Source organism: Oenanthe melanoleuca, chromosome 9 (genome assembly GCF_029582105.1).
Source record: "Oenanthe melanoleuca isolate GR-GAL-2019-014 chromosome 9, OMel1.0, whole genome shotgun sequence".
NCBI classification, from domain to species: Eukaryota; Metazoa; Chordata; class Aves; order Passeriformes; family Muscicapidae; genus Oenanthe; species Oenanthe melanoleuca.
This window is the reverse complement of record NC_079343.1, coordinates 5,497,480-5,511,231: the sequence shown is the minus strand read 5'-3', so window position 1 is coordinate 5,511,231 and position 13,752 is coordinate 5,497,480. Positions and strand designations below refer to the sequence as shown.

The 13,752-nt window shown below is 47.3% G+C and overlaps 1 protein-coding gene across 6 annotated transcripts in view; it reads left to right on the top strand.

Annotated features, from left to right (window-relative positions):
* Nucleotides 1-13,752, top strand: part of MAP3K13 (mitogen-activated protein kinase kinase kinase 13) — a 72,127-nt gene that overhangs the window by 50,507 nt on the left and 7,868 nt on the right. For all 6 annotated transcript variants that reach the window (XM_056498484.1, XM_056498486.1, XM_056498483.1 and 3 more), the window contains 9 exons: nucleotides 2,783-2,966; nucleotides 3,109-3,300; nucleotides 4,145-4,303; nucleotides 6,989-7,147; nucleotides 8,815-8,923; nucleotides 9,506-9,615; nucleotides 10,635-10,751; nucleotides 11,213-11,350; nucleotides 12,317-13,022. In XM_056498484.1, coding sequence (XP_056354459.1) covers nucleotides 2,783-2,966; nucleotides 3,109-3,300; nucleotides 4,145-4,303; nucleotides 6,989-7,147; nucleotides 8,815-8,923; nucleotides 9,506-9,615; nucleotides 10,635-10,751; nucleotides 11,213-11,350; nucleotides 12,317-13,022 — 1,874 coding nt within the window. The remainder of the gene's footprint in view (nucleotides 1-2,782; nucleotides 2,967-3,108; nucleotides 3,301-4,144; nucleotides 4,304-6,988; nucleotides 7,148-8,814; nucleotides 8,924-9,505; nucleotides 9,616-10,634; nucleotides 10,752-11,212; nucleotides 11,351-12,316; nucleotides 13,023-13,752) is intronic.

Here is a 13,752-nt window from a genome sequence, read left to right as displayed (position 1 = left end):
ACCCTGGTTTCTAAAGGCTGTTGGTGAGTGCTTTCAGGGAGACACACTCGGTTCTTTAATTTGCATCTACCAGTTATTTAATTGGGATTGTGGGGACTCCAACACTTTAAAGCAAAACTTGTTTGTGTTTCCTAGAGACTCATTTGACTTCCCAGCCATTTCCTTTGGATTAAGAAGCTGTCTCCAGGAGCTGCTTTCACCTTCCCTTTCACGAGTTGTGTTTACCATCATTGTGAGAGTGTTTGTGTGTACCTGAAGAGCAAGATGCCCGTCGGACGGTGCTTGTCTTGAGGGGGTCTGTTTAAACCAGAGATGCTTCTTGTCACACTGCCAGTGCTGGAGAGCAGCCAGTGCTGGAAAAAACTTCCCCCAAATAGATTGGTTCAATGGCTCAGGCTGCTCCTGCGTTTCTTCCCCATGGGAAATAGATTCTCATCATTCTACTCAAATGGTTCTTAATCACCTCAGAAACGCAAGTTCTTGTGCACTTGCTGCTGCTATTACACTTTAATTTATTTAGGGGAAGTATCCCACTGGTTTCTTAAGGCCCAGAAGAGTCTGACTACTGCACTGTATGTTACCTTTGGTTTGGCTCTTTGTTCTTCTTGATATTCCCAAAGATGTGGGATATTTCGCTGTCACTACACTGAAACCTCTTCCCTAAATTGTGCCCCTGACAATCAGGATGTAAATGGGAGAGCATCTGTGTTCTAAATAAACACAAGATGACTTTGCAGAAAGAACCACATGAACTTTAGCTTACTTTGTTTACTCACAGCCTCTCACAGCCTTTGCCATTGCAGAGGCAGTATTAGATAAAGGTAATATTACCTGATAGGGAATATTAAGAGCAAACTAGGGTTCCAAGGTGATACAGTTGCCCATTATTGCTCACAAACTGTAGATGTTTCATGGAAATGAATGCTCTGTGTCCTGTACAGGAAAGACACACTTCCCACAGGTGAGGATGGAAAGAGACTTTGGACAGTGGGGAATGGCTTCCCACTGTCAGAGGCAGGGATAGATGGGACACTGGGGAGAAATTCTTATCTGTGAGGGTGCTGAGGCCCTGGCACAGGTTGCCCAGAGCAGCTGCTCCTGGATCTCTGGAAGTGTCCAAGGCCAGGTTGAACAGGGCTTGGAGCAACCTGGGATAGTGGAAGGTGTCCCTGCCCATGGCAGGAGGTGGGACTGGATGGGCTTTAAGAATCCCTCCACCCCAGTCCATTCATGATTCTTTGAAAGAAAAAGCTATTTCAGTACAACAGAATAGTTTCTATGTTGCCAGTATAAAAATACTGTTCATCAACATGCACAAAAATCACCTCTATTTGCCATCTTCTTTCAGAAGAGATGCATATGTGAATTAAATAGAAATACAGATATTCTTGATTTAATTGTGAATGAATGAATGAATTTTATTAATTATCTAATTATTTTCTTTATTTAAAATCTTTTAGTGTTTAAATGTCCAAAGACTTAAATGCCAGTTTAAATTCAGATCTGCGAGTGGATCCATGAGTATGGAAAATAGCCTTGTGTCTGGGAAGGAACATGTGCTGGGGGTTGAACTCTGCCCTGCCAAGGCAGAGGGAGTTTCTGCTGTGGATGAGCAATGTTTTTATTCTTAGTTCAGTGAGCAGAAGGAATACTGGGGTCTGGGGGAGATCTTTTCCATGGCCACTCCCTGCTTGTGGCGGGAATGATCCTAGGGAAAGCTTTGAGCTGGGATCAGCCCCCAGACAGTTGGGATACACAGGTTTCCCTTCAGTGATAACAGTATCTAGAATGGACACTTTGGCATAGTCCCAGCTGCAGCCCTAGGACCATCCCAAAGGCTTGGAGTCTGGATGAGATGAGGACACACCTTTGTAGCCATCTGGAACAGAGATCTCTACAGTTGTGACTTCCTTTTATTTCAGAAATCAGTGGGTTACTTGTTGGGATTGCTGGTAAATAATTTATTCTTCAAATTTAGATTTTTATTGAATTACAGTAAATAAATAATTGCCTGCCTTTTATCCTGCTATTTGTGAGATTTAAGGTAGTATCAACATGACTGGCAGGGAACAGGGCTTTCTGTTCTGATGGGTACAGCTCTCTTGAAGCAGTTTATACAGTGTCACTGGACCACTCCAGCATTATCCCTGCAAATGTGTGTGGATTGCTTAAGGTTGTTTTGTCTGTTTGACATTGATATACACAACGTTGATGTGGGAAGGACCTGTTTCTGTGCCTGCTGCTGGTGGTTGATATGCTTTGTGTTGGCTATCTTGGTGGTTGCTGCTCTGTGTTTTACGGCCTGCCACCTCTGACTTTTATTTCCTATTTTTGTTTATTTCAGAGGGTGAAAAAGACCCTCAATATTTTTTATATCACTTGTAAATGTTAAACATTTCTTATGATCTGTGCTTTTCAGTGGAGCAATGCACTTTGTTCAGTGTTGGGATAGAGGATCTTCTCCCAAAATTGCCAATGCAGGGTCTCTGGTATGGTAAATTGCTGCCTGCCAAGCTGGAGTAGCTCACACAAGTGGTTAGCAGGGAGGTGGAAAAGCAGCTGAAAGGATGGGAATGAGCAGGCTGGAGGTGGCTGGGATGGCTGAAAGGGTTGTTGGGCTGAGCACATGTGGTGTGTGCCTTAGCTGTGCCAGGAGATGTCACCTACTCCCTGCAGAAGAGCCCAGGCTGTGGTGCAGGAGGTGGCAGGGGCTGCCCTGGTGTGCTCTGGCAGTTCTCATGCTCCTGGCCTTTTCCATGATCCCGTTTTTCTCCGTGCCCAGACACGTGGGAGGTGCCGTTCGAGGAGATCTCGGAGCTGCAGTGGCTGGGCAGCGGGGCGCAGGGAGCTGTGTTCCTGGGCAAGTTCCGGGCCGAGGAGGTGGCCATCAAGAAAGTGAGGGATCAGAACGAGACGGACATCAAGCACCTGCGGAAGCTCAAGCATCCCAACATTATCGCCTTCAAGTAGGTTGTGTCCCCTGTCAGGAGCTTTGTCCAAGCAAGAGCTAAAGTTCTCACAGTCCAGGAGCTAAGCTAGACAAAGTGGTGCTCACCCTTCCTGTCCATTGTCTGTCTGCTGCTCCTCACTGCGTGTTCTCTTCGACAGGGGAGTTTGCACCCAGGCCCCGTGCTACTGCATCATCATGGAATACTGTGCCCACGGGCAGCTCTACGAGGTGCTGCGGGCCGGCAGGAAGGTCACCCCACGCCTGCTGGTGGACTGGTCCACAGGGATTGCCAGTGGCATGAACTATCTGCACCTCCACAAAATCATCCACCGAGACCTCAAGTCACCAAAGTGAGTCTCAGCTGCTTAAACATCCCTTAGTTTGGGTTCCTCAAGTCACCAGAGTTAAACATCCCCCAGTTGTGGTTCTTCAGGTCATCAAAGTGAGTCTCAGATGCTTGAATGTCCCCCAACTGCAGCTGTTTCTATCTTTGCTTGAGAAATAGTTTAAAATTTAGTCAAAAGGCTCTACTATTTTTTCCCACATGTTGACTCAAAATTAATGAGAGTGAAACTATTGTAACTTGTGGGCACTTAGCAAGAGTGGAAATTTTACCAGTATCTTCCATGATAAATAGCAGTCAGGAAATATTTAATGATTTGACAATATCTGGTCTTTTTGGAAAGTGAGATATTCTGATGCCTCCTGCCTTTTTATTTTTCCTTCTTATTCTTCTGTTATTTCCCTGGTTTTCTGGAATGTGTCTTTCTCATTTCTCTGTTGCTTTCTGACTAAAATGTTCTGGCTTCTTTATATTCTTATTCCCTAGGTGTTTATTACTTCTTTAGTCTGTGACAGTGCATTAAGATAATGCTTTTAGATTATTTACAGCACAGTTTAAGGTACAGCTTTGCCTCTGGATCCTCAGTTACTTGTTAATTTGCAGTTTTATTGAGATTGATTTTTGACTTGTAACATTAAGAAATGCATTTAAGGCATAAAACACAACCACCCAAAAGAGAGTGAGAGCTTTTATTGGGGAAAATAAAAAATCTTTTCTTTTGTAGTGCACTTGTGAGCAGTGTGGCCTCATCAACAGGTTCTGTTGATTAAGAAGGGATTTATTCCAGTGGGTGTTGTGGTGCAAGAAAAATCACAAAATGCTGACAACTTCTTTTTTTTCTCCTTCTCCAGTGTTTTGGTTACACACACAGATGCAGTGAAAATTTCAGATTTTGGTACATCTAAAGAGCTCAGTGATAAAAGTACCAAAATGTCCTTTGCGGGGACAGTGGCGTGGATGGCCCCGGAGGTGATACGGAACGAGCCTGTCTCTGAGAAGGTGGACATCTGGTGAGTCCTGGTCATGGTCAGGCACCTTCACCTTCCCTTCAGTCCCTTGGTTCCCACCACTTTCTACATCCTTTCCTCATCCTGTGCCTGAGCATGGTTTGCACTGTGGTGGCTGTTCCTTTCTCCTCCTTCCTGGTGCCCTGAGCTTTGGTGGGCTCTGATGGAAAGGGAAGTGACACAGGTGTGCTGGCTGGGTGTTGACCTGCAGGTTCCAGCTAAGGCTGAGTGCAGACAGTCTGTGTCTTGCAGAAATTCTTCCCTGGGTTGTTGCCAGCCCAGAGCTTTCTCCCAGTGCTTTGCTCAGGGCCCCCTCAGCAGCCTCCACAGCCAGGGTGGTTTTCCATCACTTCTGGCCCTCTTCAGGGCCACGCTGGAGCTGTGGAGAGACCCCTGCTCTGCTCCCCTCCCCTTGTGCTGCCTGCACACCAGGCTGGTTGTTGTATGGGCAGCCCCAGGATTACAGTCCAGTGAATTCAATCCCAGATCCAAGAGGGAGGGAGCCAGGATAGGTTGTAAGAGTTTTGGAACCTGTTCCCGTTGATGTGGAACGTGCTCTGTGTCCAAAGGAACACAAGGAACCGTTCTGTCTCTGTGCTATTAAAAATGCCTGAGAGGGCTTGGCCTTTGAGTTCCTTTGGGAAGCCTCTCCACAGGTTTCAGAGCCCTCAAGGGAACTGCATCTCTGTTTCTGCCTCATTATTTCAGCATATTAAATGTCAGCAGCCAGGACAAATGCCCTTCTCCCTGCTTTACTGCCAGGAGGGATTTTGCTTCCTGTGGTTTTTCAGCTTCAGATGCTGTCCCTTCCCTGGCTGGGCAGGGAGCTGCTGGACAAAGCCATGGGTGGTCCAGGGTGCAGTGGAGTCAGGAGCTGCTGCTGGAGTTCTAGCTTGGGCCTGGGTTTGACCTGAAGGGCAAGATTTCCTGCAGGGAAGGTGATGTTACCTGTGGCGTGCAGCTGCTCTTGTGCCCAGGTGTCCTGTGTGTTTATTTTGGATGTCCAGGTCACAGCACAGCCATCTCCTCTGGGCTGAACACTTGGCTTGTTCTGGAAAGTGAACACACCCAGCATTTGTCTGCTGAACCCCTCCCTTTGAATCACGGGATTGTGAGGACAAGTGGTGCTGGATTTCCACCCTTGGCTTTCTGTCCTTTAGAGTGGTTTATGTTCAGGAATATTTCACAGAATGTCCTATCCAATAAAACCTTTGCTGCTTCCCTCAGTGACTTGGAGATGTCACTCTTTGGTGCCAGTTCCTCTGGAGTTCACAGCAGTGGTGATTGCTCAGACTCTCCCTTGCCATCTCAAGATGAATAAAATTGATGTTCATGAATGCTGCCAACAAATGAGAACAGTTCCTGAGCTGCTTATATGTCTGCTCTCTCTCATCTCAAACAGCATGCAGAAAAATAAATCTATAATCTTATCAGGAGTCTTGGAAATCCTTTGTCAGTTCTTAGTCATGACATATATGAAACCAGATGAGCTTTCCTGGTAGTTTGTCCAGCTTCCTGGATCCCTGCTTTCCTGCAGCCCACGAAAAAAGGATTTTGAGGCGAGAAATATTCAAATTCTGCTTGTTTCTTAACACATGCTTTCTAATTATGGTTCTTTGTTTTTTGTTTTTTTTTTTTTTGTTTTTTTTTTAACACATGATTTGAAGCCAATGGGCTTTGAAAGTGCAGTGTTTTTCACATGAGGTTGTTTCCTGGCTGATGGTTGTTCAGACCTGGTAGTTTGTCCCTTAGAAGTTTTTCTGTACTTTTTAAAAGCACTGGATATTGGTATATGCCAGAAACACCCTTCTCACCTTCCAACAGAGGAATGGGACATGGAGTAAGGTGGCACATCTGGCTTGGAAATGGAGATGATTGTGCCTCACCTGTATCACAGCCCAGTTGTTGACATGCACTAACAGTGGTGGTGGTTCTCAGCAGCGTTTTGTTTACCTCTGTATTGACTGGTTTGATGTTTCTTTGGTGTTTTATTGGGTGATGATTGTATACAAAACAAATGCTTGCTGTTAAAAAGTAAGGTTTTGGTTCTTTCTGGGAACTTCACTAAGGAAGAGAAGCAAAGTGAGTTTTCTTACCTACATATTTCAGTTCTTGTAGGAGGTTCTTTCCTTGACTGAGTTCTCTTAATATTTTTTTTTTTTTTTTTGCTGTATCCTCCCTTTCTTCAGAATAAAAGGAGTATCGGATGAGACCTCATGTGCTTTTGGTACTGACAGTTATACAAGTAGCATTTGTTTCCTAATTTCTGTGTTGCAGTAGTTGTAGTGCTGAGTCTCAAACCTTAAAACTCTTACCTGGGTAACAGGTAACAGCAGAGGGAGCCTTTGGTTAGGGAAAAGAAAACAAAGCCAGTTAAATGAAATGTGAAAAAGCTACAAAACCTTTATGTTGTCTCTGTAAGACACTTGTCAGTCTGTGCAGTAGTCAATCATCTGTTCTTATCAGCAAGAACAGTCCAAAGTCTATCTGACAGTAGACTTTGGAGTTTTGTGCTCAGCCCAGGGCTGGAGCAGAGGAGTTACCTGGTGTGCTAGAAACCACTGTTGCACCTACTTGGAGTTTCAATTTCCCTGTTCTGCCCAACAAACTGTTTTTTTTCAAGCTCCAGATGTTTCTGTTAACAGCCTCTGTGTGAACTCAATTTATCCTGGTTTATTTCTTTATCAGGTCATTTGGGGTGGTTTTGTGGGAGCTGCTCACAGGAGAGATTCCCTACAAGGACGTGGACTCCTCGGCCATCATTTGGGGAGTGGGCAGTAACAGCCTCCACCTTCCCGTCCCTTCCACCTGCCCAGATGGCTTCAAAATCCTCATGAAGCAAACCTGGTAAGAGCCTGAACCCCACACAACACAGACCTAGGGCTGGCTCCCAGCAAAACTCGTGGAAGTCAGGGTGGTAATGTGGAGCCCAGAGCGAGGGCTCTTAGATACTCTCAAACTTGTCCTGAGAGCAATAAGTTTTAACATTTTGGATTCTGCTTCCTTGTGGCAGCAGGCCTGGACCCAGGATATCTTCAGGAGCCTTTGCAGAGGGTATTGCTTTGCTGTAGCAAAGTAGGGGATAAAAGGTGGCTCTGTGGGAAGACAAAAGGAGCTGGAAGGAAAGTAGGGGTAAAATTCCTTGAGGCCACATCCAGAGTGAGGTAAATTGATTTTTTTCACTTGGAAAACCCCTTGTAAACAACTAGACTGGACAAAGAGAAATATGAGCTTTCTGTCTGGAACACAGATTTTCCGGGTTCTGATATGGAAAATGCTTTCAGTTTCCTCCATGTACCAGAGTTGAAATTCTTTGTCTTGAGTTTCACATTGATGCTTTGTCTTTGTAATTACACTTTGAGAGAGTGTAAAGGGTCTTCCAGCATTTTCCCACTCCGTGGGTTTCAGCAGCCATCCTCCCCATGGCACAAAGGGGACCAGAGGCCAGAGTTGTGTGTGGATCTTTCCCAGTGGCTGCTCACCCTGAGCTGCAGCAGTTGGGCTGTGGCAGCTCGGTAAAACTGAGTACCTACAAACACTTGTATCCCCACCTAGTGGAAGGAGGTGGTTGGTAGGGGAGAGGAGGCTCAAGAAGCTGCTCTTGCCCTGTGCAAGGTGGATTCAGTCCTGAAACTCAAGTGCTGGTCCTTTTTCTCAAAAGTCAAAATGCTTTTTTTTTGTTTTTTTCTGTGATTTTTAGGGCTGTTCAGTGCATTGCATTCAGGCATGTGCTCTGTGACAACGCACAGACCTTTAGTGCTTAGAAGCATCCTGAATGTAAATTTTCATTTCTACTAGATTGAGTCTTCCCATTATAGAATTTGGAAATTGATGGGACAACAAACCAAAGTATGTTTCTTCTTGACAAACAAGTTAAGATAGAAACTGTTCCTATCTTTCACTCTGTAGTTGCATTTTCTGGTCTTAAACATTTTGCACCTCTTTTGTTTCTTCAGATTGGGTCCTCACAAGACAAAACCGGAATAGCTCCTTTTCTCTAACTTATCAGTGCTTGGTTCACACAATAGGATCTAGTGAAACCCTTTCAGAAGGGCAGGAGAGGCTGGCAGTGCCCATCCCTCACTGCAGAAGGGCAGGAGAGGCTGGCAGTACCCATCCTTCACCCCAGGAGAGCAGGAGAGGCTGACAGTGCCCATCCCTCACCCCAGAAGGGCAGGAGAGACTGACAGTGCCCATCCCTCACTGCAGAAGGGCAGGAGAGGCTGGCAGTGCCCATCCCTCACTGCAGAAGGGCAGAAGAGGCTGGCAGTGCCCATCCCTCACTGCAGAAGGGCAGGAGAGGCTGGCAGTGCCCATCCCTCACTGCAGAAGGGCAGGAGAGGCTGGCAGTGCCCATCCCTCACTGCAGAAGAGCAGGAGAGGCTGGCAGTGCCCATCCCTCACCCCAGAAGGGCAGGATAGGCTGGCAGTGCCCATCCCTCACTGCAGAAGGGCAGGAGTGGCTGGCAGTGCCCATCCCTCACCTCACCCTGGCTGTTTGTGTTTTGTTTCAGGCAGAGCAAGCCCCGGAACCGTCCGTCCTTCCGGCAGACACTGATGCACCTGGACATCGCCTCTGCTGATGTGCTGGCTACTCCTCAGGAAACCTACTTCAAATCCCAGGTGGGGATCCTTCAAATCCCAAACTGGGGAAAGGCTGGAGCCTGTGAGTGCTGGAATTAGCTCCAAGGATCTGATTTTGGAGGGTGCATTGATTTCAGTTTGATTCTTGGGGAGGAGCAACCTGATGGGTGTTTGAAAATCTTTTCCCCATATTTTCCGAAGCTGAGACTTCTGCTGCAGGAACAAGGGCTTCAAGGGGAAAATAGAGTATCATTCTAGATAGGCTTCATTGTGGAACTTTCAAAATCATGACCCTTTCTACTTATTCTCACTGCCAAATGTAAAGAAAATGTTCTCTTAGGACAAAAAGAACTCTAGGAATTAAAAAAAAAAATTCTTAGCAAATGCAGATATGTTTTAAATTCTCTGTTTGGAGCACAAAATCATAAATACCATTTGAAAATGCTGGCACTAAATGCACTGTGGTGTTGTTACCCAAAATATTTCAGCTAACAAAAATACATTTGCAACCCAAAGCTGTAATTTTCTGCAGACACAAAGAACATTGCCCAAGACTTTTTCTGTGGTGCACCTACAGATCCCAATTCTTTGTAAATAGCTAAAAGTAAATTGCTTTCCTAGGCTGAATGGAGAGAAGAAGTGAAGAAACATTTTGAGAAAATTAAGAGTGAAGGAACTTGTATCCACCGGCTGGATGAAGAATTGATTCGCCGTCGGAGAGAAGAGCTGAGGTCTGTTCACAGTCTTGTGTTTGCTGTTTGCTTTCCCATCCAGCCTTCCCTTCCCAGCTAAATGAGCCCTCAGCTGTTCTCACAGGACAGGACCCAGTATTCCTGGAGGTATGAATTTGGGCAGCCCAAATTCCTTGTGAACCCAGAAACCAAAATTCCCATGGGCATGCCCTAGGCATGAGCACTGCTCAGCTGAGAGGAACCTGGAGAGACGCAGTGGGAACTGTCAGTGCACTTGGGCAGTCTCAGCAGTTTACTCCAGACAAGGTGGCAAATGTTCCCAGGGAACATTTCTGCCTGAGAATTGGTGTTTATGGTAATAGCACTGAAGCAAATGCATCCATCTCAGTGGGAAATCCACCCTGAGGTTAGCTATGAACAGCCTACTGAAACATATTTTGACCATCAGACCAACTTAAAAATTAAAGCAGAAGGTTTATTTGAAGAGGGGAAAGTGTTTCTTCCAAATTTGCAAATACAGTTGACAGAGAAACATAAAACTCTTAAGGAGCAGTTGTGTGTCAAACCTGAGGAGCCAAAGGGGTCCTTGGCCAGGCAATTTGATGCAGTGGTTGTTCAGTCCCCAGGGAGCTTTGGATCGCCACACCTTTCAGCTGTACTGGAGCTGTGGGGACACCTTGCTGTTAATGAAATACAGACACATGACTTCTTTCCTGTTTCTGTAGAGGCTGGTTTAGCCCCTTCTCTGTGCAAACAGGCTGATCAGGGCTTGGCCAGAGGGCTCTTGGGTGTATGTGAGGCATTTGCAGCTCTTCTAGGGAGAAGTGTTGCCATCCTTTCAAGGCTGTTAAGCACTTTCTAAACCATACCATGATTTATTGCTGTGTCAGGCTCTTAATCAATCATCATTCACTATTAACTGTATCTGGGTTTCAGTGCAGGACAGCTGGCAAATTTGACTTTTAAAAGGCCTTTTCCTTAAGCACCTGTACTTTTCCTCATTCTGTTCTCTTGGTCCATGGAAGTGAGGCTGGAATAAAGCCTTTTCTGCCTTTCAGACATGCGTTAGATATCCGTGAGCACTACGAGAGGAAGCTGGAGCGAGCCAACAACCTGTACATGGAGCTCAGTGCTATCATGCTGCAGCTGGAGGTGCGGGAGAAGGAGCTCATCAAGTACGTGTCTGGGAATGGTGAGGTGTTCGTGGCAGTCTGCACTCAGCAGGGCACAAACAGCGCTGCATTTCCAAACTGGATAGTGGCACTTGCAGGTTTAGTCTCCCCTGGCAAACTACAAAGGTTAGGGAGTTGCTGGTGAGCAGGGAGAGGTCCCTTTGGAGTGAATTCCTGCAGACCACTGTTAGTGGTTACTGACGTGGAGAAATGCACCTTCCCATTTGGTGCTGGCATCCTTTGGCCCAAGTGTAAAGGGAATGGCAGTGCTACTCCTGGACTGTGTGCCAGGGCCCTGTCCCTGCTGTCTGCAGAAGGAATTTAGAAGTGTCTGTGTCCTTTCCCAGCAGAGCAATCAGGCAAGCAGTGTGTTCCCTGTGGAGCCAGTTCCTGTCCAGTGGGAGCAGTAGGTGGAGAGAGAGACAACTGATGTGGTTTTTTTTTTGCTCTCCCTGGTGTTTCAGGAGGGAACAAGCAGTGGAAAAGAAATACCCTGGGACTTACAAACGCCACCCAGTCAGACCAATAATCCACCCCAATACAGTGGAGAAGCTGATGAAGAGGAAAGGGGTCTCCCATAAACCAGGCAGCCAGACCAAACGGTGAGAAGAAACAACCCAGTCCTGTGCCAGAGCCAGTGGTAGATCTGGGCAGTTCCTTCCTTTTGAGCCTGATGAAATGCAGGGTGGGACAAAAGGGTTTCACGCTTGAGCCTGGTCTGGTCCTCAGAACCATAATTGCTTAATTATCTTAAGGGGAAAGGGATGAATGCTGCCATCCCTGCAACCTGGACAACTCTCTGGAACCACAGAATCACAGGATGTATTGGTTGAATGAATGAATTATTGGTCCATGGGATTTTTGAGTAGATGATGGTGCTTGGACTGGAGGTATCTCTTGTGTTTTCTCAAATTCCTAACTGTCCAAGATCATCCTTGACTTGGATGGGAATAAGCAGGCAAGGGATTGTGGAAATCAGGCAGGCCTCAGGAAGGATGTATTCATTGCTGAGGAGTTAATTTGAGATTTGAAGTTTGAGAATTCATGCTGTCCTTTCAGTTATTTCTCTTTTGACTTTTAGATAGGGAGATTATTTTTTTCTAGAAGAGTTGTCTTAGTCTTTACTTTTTTGGGGATTTCCAGGAGTTAGTCCTGATTACCAGTGAAAAATCACTTCTGAATTAATATCCCCATGTGGCTCTTAGATGAGCAGCCTGATCACCACCATTGTACAGGCACAGAGTGAGAGCCATGCTCTACCCCAAGGTCCTGGGAGGGAGCTATTTTGGGAGAGAACATCAAAATAAGAGCGGAAAAGGAGAGCGTGTGACAGCTATTGAAAAAAAAAGCAAGATAGGAGTGTAGAGCAGGATGGGCTGAACGGAAAGGACATTGAGTGGGGAGAATCACAGAGACCAAAATGCAGGAGTCAAGCAGCTGAAGGTGAGGGCAGCCTGCAGATTTTAGGAAGCTGAGTGTGCTTTTGGCTCCAGCTTCATCCTGGCTCTGGGCTGGTGTCACTTCTTTGTTTGTTGCTTGACATGTAACAACTTCTCCCTGTCTCCCAGGCCGGATCTCCTGAAGTCAGAGGGCATTCCCAGCACAGAGGCAGCATCCAACGGCTCCCCAGTCTCAGGAAGTCCCAAGATGTCAACCCTGAGTGGCAAAAGCCGGTACCGCAGCAAGCCCCGGCACCGCCGGGGGAACAGCAAAGGCAGCTACAATGAATTTGCAGGGATCTTGAAAAACCAGCCGGCGCAAGACGACGCCCCCCAGCCCGGGCCTCCGCAGGCTCCCCTGGCGCCCGGCGCGCCGCAGCCGGGGCAGCACTCGCGGCTGTCCCACGGGCAGGACATCGCCACCTGCGCCAACAACCTGCGCTACTTCGGGCCCGCGGCCGCGCTGCGCAGCCCCCTGAGCCAGCACGCCCAGCGCCGCGTGTCCGGCTCCAGCCCCGACCTCATCTCCACCGCCGTGGAGGCCGACTGCCGCCGCAGCCGGGACGGCAGGGACAGCCCGGCCGAGCGCTGGCAGTGCTGCCCGGCCGATCCCTACGAGCCCTGCCTGCAGTGCAGGGACGAGGACAGTGGGCAGGCGCACGTGGCGCAGCCTGCCGAGCCGGGGGGGAGCCGCCCCCAGTCCCCCGCCTCCCTCTATGACAGCGCGCACTTCATGGAGAGGCTGGAGGAGCAGGGCACGGCCGCCTCTGCCCTGGGCACTCCCCAGCACCTGGCTTCCTCAGGGCTGCCCTGCAAAGCCAGATCCCTCCAAAAGGTGAGGACAGAGCACTGGGCTTTGGAGATGTGGTTTTGGTAGGGCCTGGTTCTGTTGCATGCAGTTTCGCCAATTGGTTTGAGTTGCAGCTTGTTCCACTGAATTTCTGATGTTGAAACAGTCTCAAAATGCTTTCAAGCCTTTCTCCAAGGGGAGGCATAATTGCATAAAAACCATTCTTTAAATTGTTCTGTACTGTCACGTTAGAGTTTCCTTGAGGATCTGTGGTGCTTCTGTGTCTCAGGGCAAAGATTCAACATTTGCCATGGTCTTGAGGACATCCCTTTTGTTGCCAAAAATTGTCCCCCTACACTCAAAGTCATAGTTCTCCTGTATTTTGTGAAGATTTTGCAACAGTAAAAAGGAGGTTATGGCACAGTTGTACAGAAGCAGCTCTTTGTTCCTCCTGCTTCCATCCAGGTGATGAGAGAGGTAAGAACCAGTCTGAGTTCAAAGAGCAGAAAAACTGTGCCTGCCTGGAAAAGTGAAGGAAAATAGCAGTATTACCAGACCAAGAGTCTGGTTTGGCCCCAGCATGACGGGAGTAGGACCTTGTAAGAGACGGAGATGGGATGAGATAAAGGCTTAATCTGAATGAGAGGCTGACAGGTTGGATAGGATAGAAGGAGGCTATTAAAAAAAAACAGTGTGGAGGTAGATTTGGATGGGAGAAGGAGAATAAAAGGTTCTGTGTTCACACTGAAGTATGAAATGCCAAGTCCTCCTAGTT